At 29.3% G+C, this 20,311-nt stretch overlaps 2 protein-coding genes across 2 annotated transcripts; both read left to right on the top strand.

Moving 5' to 3' along the window:
- Positions 1 to 6,274: 6,274 nt before the first annotated feature.
- On the top strand, positions 6,275 to 6,712 carry LOC101498615 (basic leucine zipper 4). Its single transcript, XM_004498902.4, has one exon. The coding sequence runs from the start codon at positions 6,275 to 6,277 to the stop codon at positions 6,710 to 6,712; it is 438 nt and encodes a 145-aa protein (XP_004498959.1).
- A 5,590-nt stretch (positions 6,713 to 12,302) lies between these two features.
- Positions 12,303 to 19,156, top strand: LOC101498280 (kinesin-like protein KIN-7N). The gene is made up of 18 exons (XM_004498901.4): positions 12,303 to 12,524; positions 12,607 to 12,696; positions 13,326 to 13,444; positions 13,539 to 13,652; positions 13,772 to 13,853; positions 14,044 to 14,111; positions 14,217 to 14,294; positions 14,386 to 14,528; positions 14,626 to 14,728; positions 14,821 to 14,901; positions 15,578 to 15,646; positions 15,718 to 15,777; positions 15,907 to 16,053; positions 16,296 to 16,589; positions 16,921 to 17,013; positions 17,409 to 17,567; positions 17,658 to 17,924; positions 18,693 to 19,156. The coding sequence occupies exons 1-18, from the start codon at positions 12,380 to 12,382 to the stop codon at positions 19,056 to 19,058; spliced, it is 2,478 nt and encodes an 825-aa protein (XP_004498958.1). The 5' UTR covers positions 12,303 to 12,379; the 3' UTR covers positions 19,059 to 19,156.
- The last annotated feature ends 1,155 nt before the right edge of the window (positions 19,157 to 20,311 follow it).

Raw genomic sequence — 20,311 nt, 5'->3', positions numbered from 1 at the left:
TTTGTGGCTGCAAAAGCCCTCACAAATGCCTGTCTTTTGTGGCTGCAAAAGCCCTCACAAATGCTAACCTGTTTCTGGCACTTTGTGGCTGCAAAAGCCTTCACAAAATTTTGTGACCAGCTTCTTTGTGGCTGCCAAAAGCCCTCACAAAAGCCACCTTTGTGGCTGATTATACCCCTTTGTGAGGGCAAAAGCCCTCACAAAATGCTTATTTTCTTGTTGTGAAAATAACGACTCTAAGTAGGAGATTAGTATCACAATAAATGATTAATTTGTTAAATAAGTGTCATGTGTTCTGTTTTATTTGAAGAAACAAGACAATTATTTATATTATAGGTATAGATGTAGATTAGTATGCCTTGACCATGATACAAAAATAATGCCCCTTCTATACAATATTAAGTTCATTATCCGCATGATGGTAGCATTGGGATCATGATGAAGGTCTTATGGATGTACTCTTTTCTTTAACAATAATATAATTAGTTATTCACATTTATTATTGTTAATCTTATTTAAAATTTAAAATTTTATTACCAAAATTATTCTATATTGTGAATGGTAAAACTATTTTTGTTGCACGACAAAAATTAGAGTCCATATCATTGCGAGATTTTCATATGCATTAGAAGATAATTTTTATTTTGCATGTGATGCAAAGTGGAAAGTTGCATAGTAAACAAGTGATTTATTGTACGGAGGATAAGTGATTTGTTGTCTGTAAAAAAATTAAGCTTGTATCTTCTGTAAATGCGCATTCATTTGTATCACTTTCTGATCCCAAGATCAAGCAGTAAACAAGTATGAGAAATTATTAAGAGTGAGAGAAAAAATTATGAGAGGAATTATAGTTTCTCTATTAAGGTATTTTTTTTTTAATGGTGTTAGTATTCTCATACAAATAAGAAAAAATGTAATTGTTCTCTCCTAAAAAGATCTTATAATTTCTATCACTTAGTTAAGAACTATACGTACTTTTGTCACACAATTTTTATCATTACTTGTTGATAATTTTTCACGTAAATATTAAATATTATGTTCCTCTCTTCTCATCTCTTATTTTATATATGTGTGATATTATTTTATAAATTATTATGCTTTGATCATACAGAAAAATAAAGTCCCTTACAATATTAAAATTTGGAAGAAAAAAATTATTATCCGCTAGTAATTTTCAACATGAACATAAAATTACAAGTGCATAAAATGATGAAAATGTAGAAATTAAATAATGCAACCACTTTATTTATTAGTTCGCCATTTTAGGGATACGAAAGGTGAACCTTTTTCCAATATTATATAACAATTTAACAACATTAAACATGACATATAGATGACATTGTTTTGCCTCTCATCATTATCTGATTTCCTGCAATAAATAGTACAATCCAATGGAAAATAAACATGGTTAATCAAAGAACCACTTACTCATATAATTTTGCACAAAACAAACCCAAGAATCATAATTCATACCAAAATTCATTGAGAAAATTAGGAAAATAAGGTGAAAAAAAAAGAGGGTTTTCATGTCTTTTAACAATTTAGTGAAATTCTTTCAGCTTTCAAAGGCAATTGAACTTTTTTTTTTTACTAGAAGGTGGTATTGCACTTATAAGTAGAGGTCCTTATATATACTAGTATATGTACATATTGATGGATTTTTCCATAAAGATATGTAGTACTTAATAAAGATTTTCAAAATATTAATTAGTTGACTGATAAATATAAAATTAGAATTCATTAACTTAAGTTATATTATTATATTATTTAGCGAGTTTAATGGACATATACTTTTATAATAAAAGTTTTTAAAATCGACACAAAACCATTGATTATGTAGTTTTTTTTTAATGATATTTAAAATTGTATAGTAAGATAACAAAATCAATTATTCTTATTAATTGTCTGTGTAAAATTGATTTATATTAATAATATATAATTTTTTTTTTCTCTTACTGAATAATACTTTCATTCAAAGCCGCAAAATATATTAAAAAAACACGAATACGTTGTTTCTAAAATTGAAAATAAACAATTTACAGATAAAGAGATAAAAAAATGCCTATAAAAATATGTTGAGTAAAGATATTCCAAGTTTATAAAAATATATTCATAAAGATGTCGCTATATTTTTCGAATTAAAGAGAAATCTCTAATAATAAGCTATTTTTTAAACTTTCGAATTATTTAATTAACTAATATTAAGAAATTCATAAATAACAGGAATTTTGAAAAAATAATAAAAGTATTTACCTATAATATTTTTACCTAATTAGGGATGTGAATTTACACTTATAAATGTTGATCCTCACTTATTAATGTAGTTAATTCTATTTTTTGAAAAACAAAATGAATTAAAAATAAGTACAAGGGTTACTCAAAATCCATTAACCCCTCATACATTTTCATAAACTTTGAAGAGAAAGCATTGAATTATTCAACCTATTCGAAAAAATCAAAGATCTATTCATACCCTTCCAACTATAAACATTTAAAATCTCTATTCAATTATTTTCAATTTCATTTGTTGCCATATAGAATAGTAGATACGTGAACAACCATTCAATCATCCGTTGTCATCGACCAGATTCAAAAATATTGATAAGTTTGTTATTTCGTGCTGATTATTACAAAATAATGAATTAGATTATCCTTGAAATTGAGATCATCACTAAAATTGTGTCGAATAATAAATATGTTGATGAATTTGATTGTTTGATGTTGTTAATTATTATATTTATCTCTTTTATTCTAATCCATGACCAACTACTTTCTTTTTCATCTTATTTTTATAAGTCTACCCTCTTTTTTTTCATTAAAATTTACTTGCAGCACATGCAAACTACTTTGGTATGCTATTATTCTAATCCATGACCAACTACTTTCTTTTTCATCTTATTTTTATAAGTCTACCCTCTTTTTTTTCATTAAAATTTACTTGCAGCACATGCAAACTACTTTGGTATGCTAAAAGATGAAGTTGCTAAATTCTCTGTTTTTTCCCCCAATAAATAAATAACGGTCCAAATATAGTTTACTAAAACGGAAATAGAAAGGATAGCATGTTATCCCCCACTTAATTACTTAATTACTTTACTTATGCTTTAATATTTTGCAAAGTGAACCAACTGCCAACAAAAACAAAATAGTCCCTTTACCTATATAATGTGCTAAGAAAACTACCTTAGAATATTCCTTTCGTGTTTTATTAAATAAATTATTCAAGATGAGTATATAGCTATTAGCTAGTAATACATCACTCTTTATACTATCTTTAGACAACAATACATAGGTTAGTGAAAGTGAATATAAAAGTAATCACATTCTTAAAAGATGTCATATTGTACTTAAGGTCTCTTTCGTAAAAGAATAGTGGAGGATGCACAAGTTAGTTGAGAACGGATGAGTTTATAGTAGACATATGATAAATTAACTAATAATAAATAGAGATTAAGTTTTAATATAAAAAAATAGAGAACAAGTTAATTGATCAAATTTGAAGTATTTGTTAAAATTAACGGTTGAACCAACTCATAAATATAAAATGACATAAAAAAATATTTTTAATTAATAATTTTTTTTAATTAAGATATTAAGAGTAAAAATGAGAGAAATATAATACATTATAATTAAGTTATAAACTTAAATACTATTTTTATAAAATAATTTATTACCAAACAATTTTATTTTAATCATTCAAATTTATCTACTATAAACTAACGGTTTAGCATTGTCAAATAATGTCTTAGTGACATATATCCAAATACGGAATAAAAATTGAAAAACAAATTAAGTGTTTTGATAGCCTTTTTTTGCACTAAATTTGCTTTTTATTTGATGTCGTGCTTTTTCTATTTTCATCTCATGAACATTTGATTCAATAAATTACCTCTTAAAAGAGGTGCAAGTAGAAAGAGTTAGTCATTGATCGGAATAATTTTTGTTAGATTATGTTGTCGATGGATTTTTTATGTGCTTTTTTCAATGAGAGCTACAAAATCTCAACAAAGTTGGGTCCGAAACAAGAGCTGAATTCGCAATCCAAATATTTTATGCAATGAACTCGACCACTAGCACATAAGCAATCTTGTTGCAAATGATTTGTAATGTTTTAAGTAATACTAAATAAGGTTTCTATTTGCAAACCATTTTTATCATAAAAATAATTTATTTTAGGAGGCCTAAACCAAATAATTAAGCACATTCATGATTCATGAAGAGGGGTTTAGACATATCCATCAGAACTTTAGATAATCCAAACACAAAGCCTTTAAATCAATAGATCTCATGTTTAGCTTTCAAAATCGACTACTTGATTCGTTTAGGGTTAGTTCTAACAGTTATAAATTTTATCGAAATAGATTGAAAAAAATATTACACAAGTCCGACTATAAATGTGTTGCCAAGTTTTGTACTAGCACACAATGTAATTCTTTTTATTTATTTATTTATTTATATTTAATATTATATTTTTTTAAATCTTGTAATATTTTTTATACTGTAACATCTTTTAAATACTAAAAAATAAAATAAAAAGTAAAAATAAGATGATAAACTACAATACAAGTAAAAATTGAAGTAGCAATATTGTTCATATGCATCCATCTCAAGGTATTTAAGATCACAAAATTAGAATGTGAAGAAAGCATATCAAATATCAAATATTGAATATATGGAGCCTAAAATAGAGACATGAATATAAAACTAAAGAGATCTCTTAGGTAAGATTATTACTTCTTTGTCTTCAATTTTAATATATGCCTACAACACACTAGTACATGTTGGTCTGCGGCCACAAAAGATAAAAAAGAAAGCCAAATGTGTGAGTTGCAACCGCAACAAACTGAAGAAAAAAATATATAAACCAAAGGCAGCTGAAAAATAGTAAATTTTGATTAGATAAGATGAAAAAAGATGTCCATTAGTTAAAGTAACACCTTTATTTAGGTCAAAAAAAAATTTTAGCTTTTTATTTGCAGGATATTATAGTTACATGTGATCCATTTAGACAAACCTTAATTTTTTAGGAAGTATTCAAGTTGGGTTTAAAAACCTTAAAAAAACTTGACTTGAAATTAAACTCAATCCTACATTTTATCGAACATGACAATCCGATCTATATATAAATATTTAGTTAGATGATAACTCTACATACTTTATTTGAAATGATTAAATCTAAACCATACATAAATAATTATATTTAAAATTTATTTAAACAAATGATTTTTTTTACGAAAATAATTTTTTATTCTCATTTTAATCATTTATAATTTCATCTAATAATCAATTCTCTCATTTTTTTATAATAAATTTTTTCTTGTTTGATATGTTTTGCATCTATATTAACTTTTAATTGATTTTATCTAAACAATTCTGCCTAAAATTTATTTTATTGAAAAGCTAAATTTCATATTAATAATATATAAATTATAGGCACAAACATATCTATAATAGCTAGTTGGCGGTGTTATGGATATGATTTAGCACGTACTAAACATTGATTAGTCTAAGGTGAACACGATGCAACTTTGATGGCTTTAATTTTCACCTTTGATGTTTACGTGTCCAAAATGACTTCGGCGCATAGTTGTGAAGTCTGGTAACTTTCTAATCCAATTTGTTGCATGTGTTTTCTAAACATTGATCCTTCGTCATTAAGCTAAAGCCCAATCTTTTTTCTCATCGTGTAGGACCCCACGTTATTTTACTATAACAAAATAAATATTTTAAAATTAAAGCTCATCATCACTTCCCCCACCACCATATGCTACCTTATTACAATAAAGTTATTAATTTGCATGGCTATGGTATTTTAATATCCTAATATAAATACTGCATGTGAAATCGTATATGTATATGTTTATTTTTATATTTTAATAATACACAAAAAAATAAAATATCATATTTAATATTAAATATTAAAATTTTATTGTCAAATGATGATTTTTGAGTTGAATATATATAGTAGATGGTAATGTACATCGATCAATTGTTTTTCTTAAAAGAAAAATTCTCACCCATACGTACACATGAAACCCACTTTTACTTTATATTTTTTATCTTTTGGAAAAATGCACCCTTAGCTTTTCCAATATCTTTTGCTAGACGCATGGTAGACCACATGTATTTACCTTTTTGCCCCCTTAATTGAATTCTTTAAATACCCATCTTGTACACTTCAGTTCTTCCCTTTTCCCCTCCTTTCCTCCCTCCATTTCATTGTTTGGAAATAATTAAGCAATTTCTTTGTTTATTTTTCTATTTTCTTGTAGCAATGTCCTTCCATGAAGAGAAAATACCGGTTCGGTTTGGGTGTCTTCCGGTTCACGAAACCATGTTCACACAAGGCGAATTAGAGGAGTTATTTTCCCTCATTAACCAACCGGTTGACCCAACCAGTCCAGGGTCCGGTTCACAAGGTTCAAACCAAGCGGTTTACTCAATACCCGAGAGAAAGCTAAGGAGAATGCAATCGAACCGGGAGTCGGCTAGGCGGTCTCGTTGGAGAAAGAAGCGCCACGTAGAGAACCTCACGAGCGATTTGAACCGGTTGAGATTGGAAAACCGGGAACTAAAAAACCGGCTTGGTTTGACCATGAACTATAATCTCCTTTTATCCACGGAGAATCAATGTCTAAAATCAGAATCAATGTCCCTTATAGTAACACTTTTGGATCTATATCGGACTTTAGAGACTATGATTTCACAATAGAAGCAAATTGCATTGAGCTTTTGCTACTCTAATTAAATAGTTACAACTATAAAAAAGAGACACTATGTACACACATGAATATATCACGTGCATATTGAGTACGTTGGTTTTAGTTTAACTATAATTACTAGCTATAGTTTTTCTAAACAAAATTACTAGCTAGTAATTTGTGCATAATTGGGTGCACGAGGGTTGAGAAAGTAAATTATAGCTAGAAGCTAAAGCTACATTTTTTTTTTCTTTTTTTATTAGGAGAAGAGAAAATATTATTTACATGCATGTGGTGATTTCGGGGAACCCCACGTTGTTGGAAGGCAAGGACAAAGAGAGATTTGTGGGTGTGTCTACTTTTTTTTTATGTTGTTTGTCACTTTTGTCTTTTGGTAGCTTTTGTAAATTTTAGTGGAGTGATGAAAGTAAAGAAAGTGCTTAGTCTCGGTTGGAATCTTGATGGAATATATTGTTTGTGTCAATGTAAGTCATCATCATAATTGATTATTGTAAATACGCTAAGTATCGGCCAAGTGAAGAATGCCATGTTGTTTCTTATCTTTTTGTGTCTTATAATTTGGATTTTGGATAATCGTCAACTATATTGAATTGACTAAGACCTGATGATTTGGACAAAGATATAGTTTGGTTTATGTCTTCTGCCCAAATTCAAAGAAAATAAAATGAAATATGAACAAACACTATAAAAAAGGAAGTGGGTAAAAAAGTAAAAGAGACGTGAGGCCAATATTTCGGTAATGAGGTCATATATAGAAGAGGGCCCGCGTACATGTGAACATTGCTTTAATTTAATTTAATTATTTAAATTAAATTCAAAAAGAAAATTTAGCAATTTAGTGCATGTTGTATTCAAGTGAGTGAGAATATATAAGAGTGACAATCGAAATACCTTATGTTTTAAAGTTTTTAGTTTATATATGATGTTAAAATATCTTTTAATTGTAGAGTATTTGATTAGTTGCTTTTACCACCCTCCATATACTTCAATATTACATATTTTAAAATATAATAAGGGATTAATTTTGCAAACTCAAAAAAGGATTTGATAAATGTCAAAATCACGTAGAGACATGAAATCTTAAATTCAAAATACACCACAAAGAAAATAAAGAAATATATAAATATTTATGTGCTTATGTATCTCTGAAGATTATAATAATATAACTTAATTCAATAAAGAAAATGATCGAAAACATTACATGTATAATAAAGTGATCACCCACACAGGAGACATTTTCATATTATGCAAACAACAATTCTCGATTTTATTTTTTCATCTTATATTTGATGAAAAAAGTTTTGCGAATTCTTTATGAGTTATCTCAAGCATTACAATAAAGTCATTAAAATATTGTAAATGCTATGAAATTAGTCAAAGTGTCCAAAGAGATGTTGCAAGATATAAGAGATGATGGTTGGGATCCATTGTTCAATGATGTTTCAATATTTTGTGAAGATCATGATGTTTTTATTCCTAATATGGATGATACCTTTCAAACACACAAAAAGTCCAAGCGCAAATTGGAAAAAAGTTTCTAATTTAGGTTATTTTCATGTTCATTTGTTCTATGAAGTGATTGATCAACAACTTCAATAGTTGGATTAATCATTTTACATAAGTGAATATTGAGTTGCTTCTTTGTGTATCTTGATTAAATTCAAGAGATTCATTTTATGTATTTGATAAGGAGACATTGAATCATTTAGCTCAATTTTATTCTAGAGAGTTTTCATTGAATCACACAAAGTACCTTGAAACTCTTATTTTATCATGCATCACATTAGTTGCGTAATACGAATATGTTGTACATTTTAAAATGCATTAAAAATTATTTTTAACTTTGAAAACCAACTCACAAATTTATAAATCGACTTATAGAGTTGTTGAACTCATTTCACATATTCTAGACCATGTGAATCAGCTCACTCAAGTCCAAGAGATTTTCTAAATCGACTCACACACATGTCAATTGATTCACACTACTTCATGATGAAATTTTGGATTTTCATGAAACTTATGAATTTAGTCACAGTCACATTTCTGTAAATCGATTTACACGACCTACATAATTAGTTTTTGACACCATCAATATCTCTTGTCGAGAGTGATTGTTGAGTTAGAAACAACAAGGATGAGATATCTCTTGTTGGAGTGATTGTTCTAGACGTGAGCAATCAAGGGTATCATTCGACTACACGTCAAAGACATGAAAAATAGTGTATTTTTATGGTTTAGATTGGAAATTACTCTAGATGTTGCTATTTTGCAAGATTGGAAAGGTTGTCTTCATCTTGAAGTAAGTGGTTCAAATTTTATCTTGAATGTTGTTTCAAGAAATCTGGTTTTAAGCGTTTAGACAATCGAGGTTGGTGTAAAAGTCTTGTAACAACTGTCCACATATCTTATAAATGTTCAATATAGTAAAAGAAAAAACTCTTTTTCGATTGAATGAATATCAAGTGTGTTCTACAAGTGATGATGGAATACAGGAATCAATCAAAAAATAATTGTGATTTTATTTTTCTTTTATCTCTTTTTTTTTAAGTGATTGGAAGTGAATTCTATTTTTCCAATTTTTGAATGATATAAAGAGTAGTGAATTTCAAAATTTTGTTTTAAGAAATGTTCATGATTTGAATTTTTTATTTATAAAACTGTTTTTGATAACACAACAACAATTGTGAATCGTGTCTCACAGTGTTTGTTTACTTTATGTCTTTATTGTATTCATTTAAGTGATTCTAGTTTTACTTCAATTTAGTGAATCACCCTTAATTTGCATGATTCAATCAATTTGGTTTTTTTGTATAAAATTGTCTTTACAATTTGGTGGATCAAAATATGTTTATTGGGTAAAATGAAAAAATCTAATAGAATTTGAGATAAATGATTCCATCTATATACTTGCTTCCTAATATTTTGTCAAAATCATATGATTAATTGCACTTTTTGTTTCTTGATTTTGTCGGTGAAAATAATTTTGTTATTTTAAAATTAATTTTTTTAAGTCTTCAATTATTATATTTGTTGTAATTTTAGTTCCAATTTATAATTTTGAAAATTAAACTCATTTAAAGTAAGCAATTCACTTTATAAAATAAAGTGGTAATATTAATTATTAATAAATAAATTAATATTTAATAGACATATATAACGAATTATTAGTAGCTATAATATCAATAATTAAGTTATTTAATTTTTTATTTTAAATGAATTAAATTTTTTTCTACTTAAAAATAGGTATTTTTAATATAAAAACGATGATTTTATATTTTAAAAATGGTATTTTCTCTTCAGATTTACTATTAATAAAAAATTACCATTACAAAAATGCAAAACAAAGTTGAGAAAAAAATATAACAAATGTAAATTGCATTCAAAATATATAAACTATTTTTGTGAGTATAATAAAATAGAGAGAAAAACGACAATTAAAAGCAAAAAATAGTTGTTTCCTAATATATCAATGATTGTGTGGATTAATAAAGATACACGTGCAGACATGGACCGGAGTAAAATCAGCCTTGCAAAGTTACAATCACGTTTTGATTGTGTGGTTGTTTTTTCATCCAAATGCAAGGAATTAATTTCAATTTCAGATTTGTAGTCCCCATGAAATCCAAAAAGTATCGCCCCTGAAATTTTTAAAAAAAGTATCAAAATAAAATTATTTAAATAATCTCAAAAAAAAAAAAAGTAATTTGTCGACACTGCTTCCTAATCCTATGCATGAACCGAATTTCTTTTGAATTTTGATTTATAAATTACTTATTAAAATTCTAAATTTGAAGATGAATGGTTATCCTTTGAGTTTTCTTTTTCTTTTTCATTGACCATAATTTGGTTCAATTGCTAATTGCCACCTATTTTTTTTGTCTATTTCTTTAGAAACAAGTTCTAAGAACTTGCCGGGCATTCTTTGTAGCAGGAAAGTTTGATAAAAGAAGGAGGTGTTATCTTTTGACCTAAAAATACAGATTAGAGACATTGATATTGATAAAACAAAACTTTAATTCTAGAAAAAAGATAATCAAAAACAGATATATCGATTTGATAATGATATCAATGCATTGTGCATTAATTAATTTGTGGTGTAAGCTTCCTTTTCTTTCCAATGGATAAGACAAGACTATTTACTTCATCAAACAAAAGTAAAAAGACAAGACTATTTACTTGATGTCTCATATTTGATTTTCTCAATTGATCTAGTTTAGTCGATAAATTATTAGCCACCAATCATGTTCCTTCCTATACCACCTTTTTGTAGTTCAACTTAATCTAAAACAATAGTCATTTTTAATCTCATATATTTTTTTTTTTTGGTAACTTTAAATCTCATATAAGGCATCTCAATAGTAGTAACTTTTTTTTTTAAATAAAGTACGCAGAAGATTATATTCAAGTTATTAATAAACTTCAACTAAAAATAAATAAATCGTTTGAGAGATTTTAAATTTTAATTGAAAAAATTATGTTAAAAGTTTATTTACATTTTTGTTAAACTCTAGATTATTGAGGTTATATTCCTTTAAAAATTAAAATTAAAATTAAAATTTTAAAAAAAATAGATCAATAAAAAAAAGTACTATAAGTATCCTTAAACATTTGTTGAGAACTTTGGATAATTTTATTGCGAAGGCAAAAACTTTAATTAAAGTGACTTTCAATCCAAAATAAAACTAGACAAGTAAAGTTCAAGTCATTATCAAGATCCTTATGTCAAATATTTATTCAAAATCAATCAACTTAAATGCATCAAGATTCAGGAATCATCTTTTTGTTCTCACCAAATATTTGGTCAAATGATCTCACATAAGAACATATAAATTATTGATGCAACAAACTAAGATAAAGCGAATTGAATTTTCTTAAAATATATTAAAAAAAAAAATACTTGAGATTACATATTGATTTAGGGGTGGATCTCTTACGATACCTAAGGTGTCTTTGATGTAGCGTAGATTTAGACGTGAACTCTTCGATAGGAGTTGGTGTATGCAAGTACTCAAACATTAATGTCAGTAGAAGATTGAAGTGAGTGTGAGGTAAAAATAAATAATAAATATATTTCTCACGAGTGAAGAAATCCTTTTATAGTAAGATTATTTAGAAGATTTAACATCTTATATTAAGCCATTGTTAATCAGCTACCGTAACGAGCAAATCATTGTTTGATCTTGATCAAACAGTAATTGCATGCTAGATGTGAAAGACATGTGCACTTGATAGAATAATTTTCATACGTTAATGGACCCATAGAGTGAAGTCCATGTTCAATAAACCTTGACTCAGTCCAAAACATAAGCAAATATTTATGTATCATTCAAGACATTTTCTTAAGAATTTTCTTCTCACATCCATCTATGTTATCATGGAAGGGGAGAGACTGTTTTTTTTTTTTTTTGGTGAAAAGGGGAGAAGACTTTTTAAAGGCTGAAACAGACAAGTCATATAAACAGGCCTCGTTGCAATTTCTTGGCCCAAATAAAGCCCATCAAATATATGGTTAAATAGGCCCACGAAGTTTCATAAAAAAATAAATAAAAATATCCGTTGGGGCGAGGTTATTTCCGTCAATAAAAGAAACATTCAAATTCCGCAGAGAAAAAGGGTAAAAGTAGCAGATCCCGGTTTCATCAGTGCAAAGAAAGAAAATGGAGAAAATATGCGTGGCCGTTAGAGTTCGTCCTCTTGTTTCTCAAGATTCCCTCAATGGAAGCTTCTGGAAAGTCGAAGATAACCGTATCTCTCTTCACAAGATCCATGGAACTCCACTCTCTGGCTCTTCCTATGCTTTCGGTAACATAATTATATTCAATTATCATGTAAATTTATCTTATTATTACTTTTCCACATTCGATTTTTTTATTTTCTTTGTCAGATCATATATTCGATGAAACTAGCACTAATTCAAGTGTCTATGAGCTTCTTACTAAGGATATCATTCACGCTGCCCTCAATGGCTTCAACGGTATACAAATTCATATTATTTATTTTTATTTCTTAAACGTATATATGTACCCTTTTATTTTATTTTTATTATCAATTGAACAATTAGTCTTAGGTTAGCTCAATTTGTAACTATCTAAACAGTGCTAAATACAAACTAGATCATGGAAAATTCAATTCAGTAATACTCATCTATGAAGGGACACAAGGACAATGATAATTAAATGTAACTACATGGGTTGGTTTCGTGTCATATACTAAATACACCTTCAATTTGAAGTATTGTTGCTACAATAATAACACTGACTCATAGTTCCTGTATCAAATGATAGGCTTGATTGAATCCTCTCTTATATGTGTTGTGTGAGTCTAAAATTGAGATCGTCGGTTTGGAAGTTGTCCAATTGCCTACCTCAATTTCATACAATTGCCGACCGGCCCGACTTCTACTGAACTCAATTTTGGGCATACAGCATAAGTGAGAGTACTTGGGCTGGTCAAATGATATATACGTTTTTTTGAATTAATTAAAAAAAAGTTAATATTATGTAAGAGATGTGTCAACCGTTACTTGGTGTTAGATTTGGAAATAAATGTGAATTGATTGAGATTATAATAATAACTATAATGATAATTATATGATATGGGCAGGGACTGCATTTGCTTATGGGCAGACAAGTAGTGGGAAGACATTTACTATGAATGGTTGTGAGACTGACCCAGGAGTGATTCCTCGGGCAGTTAAAGACATATTTGCAAAAATTGAAACGGTAGGGCTGTGGTGGTTAGTTCTTTTTGACTTTGATGAAGAGTCACACTTCTGTTCTTGCAATGCTTATTATGCCTTGTGTGTTTGGTTCTCAGATGTCTGAAAGGGAGTTTTTAATTCGAGTTTCCTACATGGAGATTTATAATGAAGAGATTAATGATCTTCTAGTAGTTGAAAATCAGAAATTGCAAATTCATGAGAGTCTAGAGGTTGGTTACTTGCCACATAACCATTATATTTTCTTGTGGTTAATATTGTAGGTGTATGTGTGTGGAATACATGTAATAATCATGTTGAAATGTGCTGATTTTATTTATTTATTTTGCAGAGGGGAGTATTTGTTGATGGGCTCAGAGAGGAAATTGTCAATAATGCTGAACAAGTGTTAAATCTCATTCAAATAGGGGAAGGTTTGTGGTTCTACTACTGCATTCTTTTTTTTTTTTTTTTTTTTTTTTTTTTTTTTTTTTTTTTTTTTTTTTTTTTTTTTTTTTTTTTTTTTTTTTTTTTTTTTTTCTTTTTCTTTTTTTAATTTGAAGTTAGAATAAGCATACTATGCTATATCAAAGTTGATTTGTTTTTTTTTTTATGATTTTACAGCTAATAGACACTTTGGTGAGACAAATATGAATGTAAGGAGTAGCAGATCACATACAATATTTAGAATGGTATTCCTCATTTCCTTTAAAATGTGTAGCGCGTGTTCATTTTACACAATACTATGTTTTGTATACAAATTGTCCTAATCAAATTCTTTTTGATCAAATATGCAGGTGATTGAAAGCAAGGGGAAGGATTCCAATTCCTCCGATGATTCTTCAATAAATGACATTGTTCGAGTTTCAGTCTTGGTTTGTACTATTTCTTTTCCTTCCGTGTTCCTTTTATATAAGAATTTCTTAGACGCAAATTGCATACTAATAGTTTAGTTTGTGGAATTAGAATTTAGTAGATCTTGCTGGTTCTGAAAGGATTGCAAAAACTGGAGCTGATGGTGTGCGCTTGAAAGAAGGAAAATATATTAACAAGAGCTTGATGGTTCTAGGAAATGTTATTAATAAACTAAGTGAAGGTTCGAAACAAAGGTATATATTTTTTGGCTCTGCTTTGTGCACAATATTTTAATTTTAACTTTATGGCTTTAGAAAATAATAATGTTGGACCTATTTTGTTTTATGGTAGGGGGCATATCCCATATCGTGACAGTAAATTAACACGTATACTCCAACCTGCTCTTGGCGGAAATGCCAAAACGTCTATTATTTGCACTGTAGCCCCAGAAGAGGTAGAGGCTGTGGTTCAGTTTTGTTGCGCTACTTTTCTTGTATGGTAATTAATATAAGATTTCACAACTCTTATATTTTTCAAATCATTTAGGATCACATTGAAGAAACAAAGGGAACTCTTCAGTTTGCTAGTAGAGCCAAACGCATCACCAATTGTGTTCAAGTGAATGAGGTCTGTGTATTTTATGCACATCAAATTTCCTTTGTTATCCTATTTAATATTCTTTTTGCACCTTGTATGTTTTAATTTCTGAACATTTTCCACATTTTTTTCACTACGATCTTGAGCATCGTTACTTAGTTTAGTTTTGTGGATACTTGTGTGGTCACTCTTATTTATACGGATTGTAAAATGTTATCAATTTACAATGGCTGTCATTTTCCATAATGCAGATCTTTCAGAGCATATATTATTGGCTTTTAAGATGATAAGTTACTTTCTGAAATTTGTGAAAAAAGTGAAGAAATTTTAAACCAAAATTCATATATATTTGTAAGGCTTGCCCTATATTTGTCACAAGATATGCAGTTCAAAGTGTTATGATGCCTAGTATCAGTTGATTTACTATAATAATTATTATGTGGATCTATGTAATTAAACTATCTATTGGAGAAGAAAATAGTGAATGAATTAGAAGAATCATAGTAGGAAGCTTGCTCAGGTCAAGGAAATGGAATAAGCCTGAAATTTTCTCTACATTTTACTTGTTTTTGTCAAGAAATAGTTAGCATACGTTTTTCAACAATTTCTTCCCAGCTATATGCCAAAATAGTTTCCCTCTATTTGCATGCTGGTACTTAATTTCTTGTTTTTCCAAACCGGTTTCTTGATGGTTGGAATTTTACAGATTCTGACAGATGCAGCATTGTTAAAGCGGCAACAGTTAGAGATCGAAGAGCTACGTAAGAAACTTCAGGTAATAGTCTAATAATGATAATTTTTATTTACACTCATGTCAAAAATTCTTACAAAAGTATTTCTATTTAGGGATCCCATGCTGGTGAGCTCGAGCAAGAGATTCTTAAACTCAGGAACGATTTGCTCAAGGCAGGTTTTACTTTTCATGCTTGTCTGCACTCTGCAGAGTTAGCAATTAAATCACACTAAAGCATTGATGAAATCTATTTTATGTTTCTGTATTAATTGTGTATTCATACTCTATTATTCCATATTTAGTATGAAATGGAGCGTGGGAAGCTTGAAATGGAACTGGAAGAGGAGAGGAAATCCCGTAATCAATGGATTAACGAGCAACAGATGAAAATTGAAAATTCTACTACTGCATCATTCTCAGTCTCAGATTGTAGAACGAACGAATATCAGGTATATCTCATAAGAAATGAAACAATATAGCTGTAACACTGCACAACTTTGTCATTTATCTAGTCTATTTAGATCCTTATGCTACTTTGTAGTTGCATGATCATTTTTGTTCCTCTGGACAATGCATAGTTTTTCTTTTGGGCTGTTTTTCAGTTGACCTGCGTTTCTTTCCCAATCTTCTTTAGTCTACCTAACATCTACTTTCCATTTTTTTTGTTCCAATAACTCTGATGTACTGCTAGGGACGTAGAAATTTGAGGCAAGGATTTATGGAAGAGTACAATGACATTAATAGTACATCATCTCAAGGAGATATATTTAAATCTCCCTGTTTGAAGACATCCAGTGCTTTTGTTGCCAAGCGATCCAAGTATTCAACATTACCAGATAGCAGTCCTCTTCCCGATGCTTTCAGCAATGTGGCTGATGAAGATATGTGGTTGAAAATGAACAATGGTTACATTGCGGACCTTGATTCGCTTCAAACTACTCCGACTAGAAATTTTCAATCATTCCCACCAAGTGATACAACTCCTGTAAGTTCATATGCGTTGTTTCTATTTTGTTAAGGAAAGAGTAGCAATGTATACATCATCAGCATTTCCTCCGTAACCGAAACATAGTTGGAGTTTTCCTTTTCTTTTTCCTTCATTTGGTTAATGAATTTTACAACATTTCCTCTATTGTTTAGAAATTCTTGTTGGTTTCACCAGTTTCACAAAATAGTATCCAACCATTATACACATTATGTATTTAAAAATATCCGAAAACTAGAATTTGTGCAAACCATATTGCATATTAGTCTCTTTTTTATGTGTATTATATTCTGCTTTTTTGTAATTTTTTTATTTGCCTGATGTTTGTCAGGGTTGTACAAGTAAAATTGCAAAGTATGAACAAGAGCTCCAAGACTTGAGAAGACAACTAGAGCTTGCAAATGAAAAGATTAATGAACTGGAGGTTAGTATACTATATACCATCACTCATACTTTGGTGAAAATTAAATTTGACATGTCTGAATTTGTGAGTAAGAAAGAAGATGATCAAACAAATTGTTTAACATGATACGTTTAACCTTTTCTATAATATTTCCAATTTGGGTTCTCAATATTTTGAATCCATTTGGTGCTGCTGATAAAGAGATATATAGCATCGTTATGTACAGTTGAACTCCCATAATAATATAATATACTATTTTGAGCTTGCATCATATGAGAATTCAATAGATTTCAGTCTTCCTCTCATTTCCTTTATGGTCTTGATGCTACGTACTACCAGCTTTTTTGCCTTTTGAGCTCCCTTTTATAAACTGATCTCTGTATTGTGCATTTCTGTATTGATACATATTAATCCAGAGAAAGCATTCAGAGGAAGCACCATCAAGCAAGCAACCAATGGGAGAGAGCCCTGAACATCAACAAGAAACACAACTAATTCAAGAATTGCCTCTGAGGTTATCTGAATCTGTGGAAAACTACAGAGATAGCTTCAATGAGGTTTTATCAGTAATGCAGGTTGAATGTGTGCACCATATCTGTCTTATTTGCCATGACCATTCCAAGAAACAGTAAATTAACTTCTTTTTTTTCCTGTGATCTAAACAGAGATTTGCATTGGATCGAAAATTCTCAACTGAAAAGATGCTTTCAACCATGAGTGAAATTGGTGCACAGCTATTTGGAACATTGGAGGCTCACTTTACAATGTATATGAATGGTGAAAGATCTTCCACTGGGAACTATGCTGTAATCCAGGAACAACAAAAAGAGTTTCATGAGAGGATGAATGGTATAATTACATCACTGGAGTTATCAGAAAGCCCAATAACAGAAAATCAAGAGAAGAGTCCTATGTACAGCTGTGAACCAAAGGTAGTTGTCTGGCCACAAATATCGAGATATCAATCATCAATCATGGTTTTATTCTGTGTCTTATTTTTAGGGTATCTTGTGTCTTTTTCCAAAACTCTGTTGCCAATCATACCACATAGTAACTGAAGCCTTGACTGGCATTTGTTCAATAGCTGAAATTGAACGAATAATTAAAAAACTGTAGATATAGTAGCTTTACCTGTTATTATCCCCTTTTCAAAATCGTGAAAATCATTGTTAACTTGTGATGTACTTGTTGAATATGTGCGTCACATCAGGATTGTATTTACCTGCTCTTCAAATTATACAAAAAGCTGAAATCTATATTATGGCTGATGATTTATTGATAGATGCAATTATTTTTCTCATTACTCTGCATATCGTTGTAGCTTGTCCTTCCATATGACTTGCATAACTTTTTAGTACCCCCAAAGTGAAATGACTGAATGTGGGAAAAGCTGAAGAATTTCTATTAGGTAAGAATAAACAATCAGGACAAACACTTGATAGACTTAGAGATTTGTTGTATATTGATTCTCTTTAGCTTTTTATGGAATCAAATACAATTGAAGATAATAATTGAATAAATGATTGAATTGTTTAGAGATCAAAAGTTAAGCTGAAGGAAGCTACATGTAGGTTAGAAGTCTATAGAACAATTTCACAACCATAGGTGAAAAGTTAGAACTGCATTCTAGGCTCTAGCATAAGTTTTGTGACAACATAGGGTTGTTCTAAATTATCCTAAACTGAATTTTTGTGACAAAGGGCTATGGTTTGGGAGGAGAAACAGAAAATGCTTACTCAAAGGATGCTTTAAATGAAAGATATGAAAGCATGGAAAGGGAATTACTGCTTCTGAAGAATGAAAGAGAATCTTTGCTACAGAAGTTCTCTGAATCATCTGAAAAACTTGCAATCGTTTCAAGCCAAAAGGAAAATGCTTTGAAAGATTTAAATATTGAAGTACAGAGAAGAAAAAATCTTGAAGGGGAGGTTAAGCAATTTACTTCAGCTTTTGCCTGTCGCCAGAAATCACTTATTTCCTTCCATAGTGATCTTAAGACCAAAATTGAGATGTTCAGAGCCCAGACACCAATTTCAGTAGCCAAGTCTTTTGGGTGTCAGGATTAGATATCTTGTAAACCTTGAACATCTTAGTGTGTCTTTTGTTGCTCATGTATTATTATTTATTATTTATAATATATAATATATATTACACAATTATTTTACATTGATTGAATTCGAGCCTCATTAGTTAGAATTTGTTTGTGCTTAATCACTACAAATACAGATATCATATTTATGATACCACGCCTAGAATAAAAAGAATTTTCATTTTACTTATGCAAGCGATTCTGATAGCACACTTTACCACTAGCTGAGTGCCATAATTTATGAATAAGATGAACAGTTGTGTAAAAACTGATGAAAAGTGTAATTTGTATTATTCTACATAAAGATTTAAATCACGATAGTGGTTGTGATTCTTAATCCTATAGAATATATATTAACAATATTAATTATTAATATTGATCATTGCAAAAAGAACTAGAGCGAATACGTCACTAGTTTTGATATTGTTCATTCAAAAAATATATAGACATGTGCGAACACTATAATTTATTAATTTTGAACACTAAAATCTTGTTCCTTCTTTACTCATGTCATTTTTGTAAATTTTTTTAATTTGAATTATATTTGTAATATAATGTAGTGCGTATGTGTTCCTTTTACTTCTACATTGTCACCAACTGACATTGGACAATGTTTGCAGAAAAAATATAAAGAATTGGTGTAGGAAGAGTATGAGTGCACTAGTATAATTCTAATGTTGTCAAAACAATAAATATATATATGAGAGTAAACAATATTTAAAATGACTAGCATGTGCAAGTGTGCACATGTTGTACATAGAGTAGATAGTTCTCAACCATGTTTTTCCTTCACAAGAGTTAAGACTTGAATCACTTTTTTAAGGGTCCAACTAATATGAGTTGTTGTTTACATGGCTTAATGGCTTATTATTTTTTATCAATATATTAGAACTCGACACTTGGAAATTTTGTAACGCTTACTCTAAGCTTCAATCACTTGTATTAGAATTTGGTTGTTGTTTAGTCGGATTTTTTTGACATGTCGAACACTAAATCTAGCAGGAATCTAACATCTTACATTAGACTTAATCTAATCTCATTCCGTAGATTATTGTAGGTATACCCAGAAAAAATAAATTAATATCATGTTTCCCTAAAAATAAAGTTGACTTAGCAAACCCGACAAGAAAATGTGTAAGCTTTTCTATGACGCACACATTGCACAAATGTTGTCAAGTGTCCGTTACCTATACAAAGAAAAGCTACAATGAGTAGAGGAAAAGGTCTTGG

The sequence above is a fragment of the Cicer arietinum genome, chromosome 4 (genome assembly GCF_000331145.2).
Source record: "Cicer arietinum cultivar CDC Frontier isolate Library 1 chromosome 4, Cicar.CDCFrontier_v2.0, whole genome shotgun sequence".
Lineage (NCBI taxonomy): Eukaryota > Viridiplantae > Streptophyta > Magnoliopsida > Fabales > Fabaceae > Cicer > Cicer arietinum.
The sequence above is the reverse complement of the archived record's forward strand: the minus strand, read 5'-3'. Positions and strand labels throughout refer to the sequence as shown.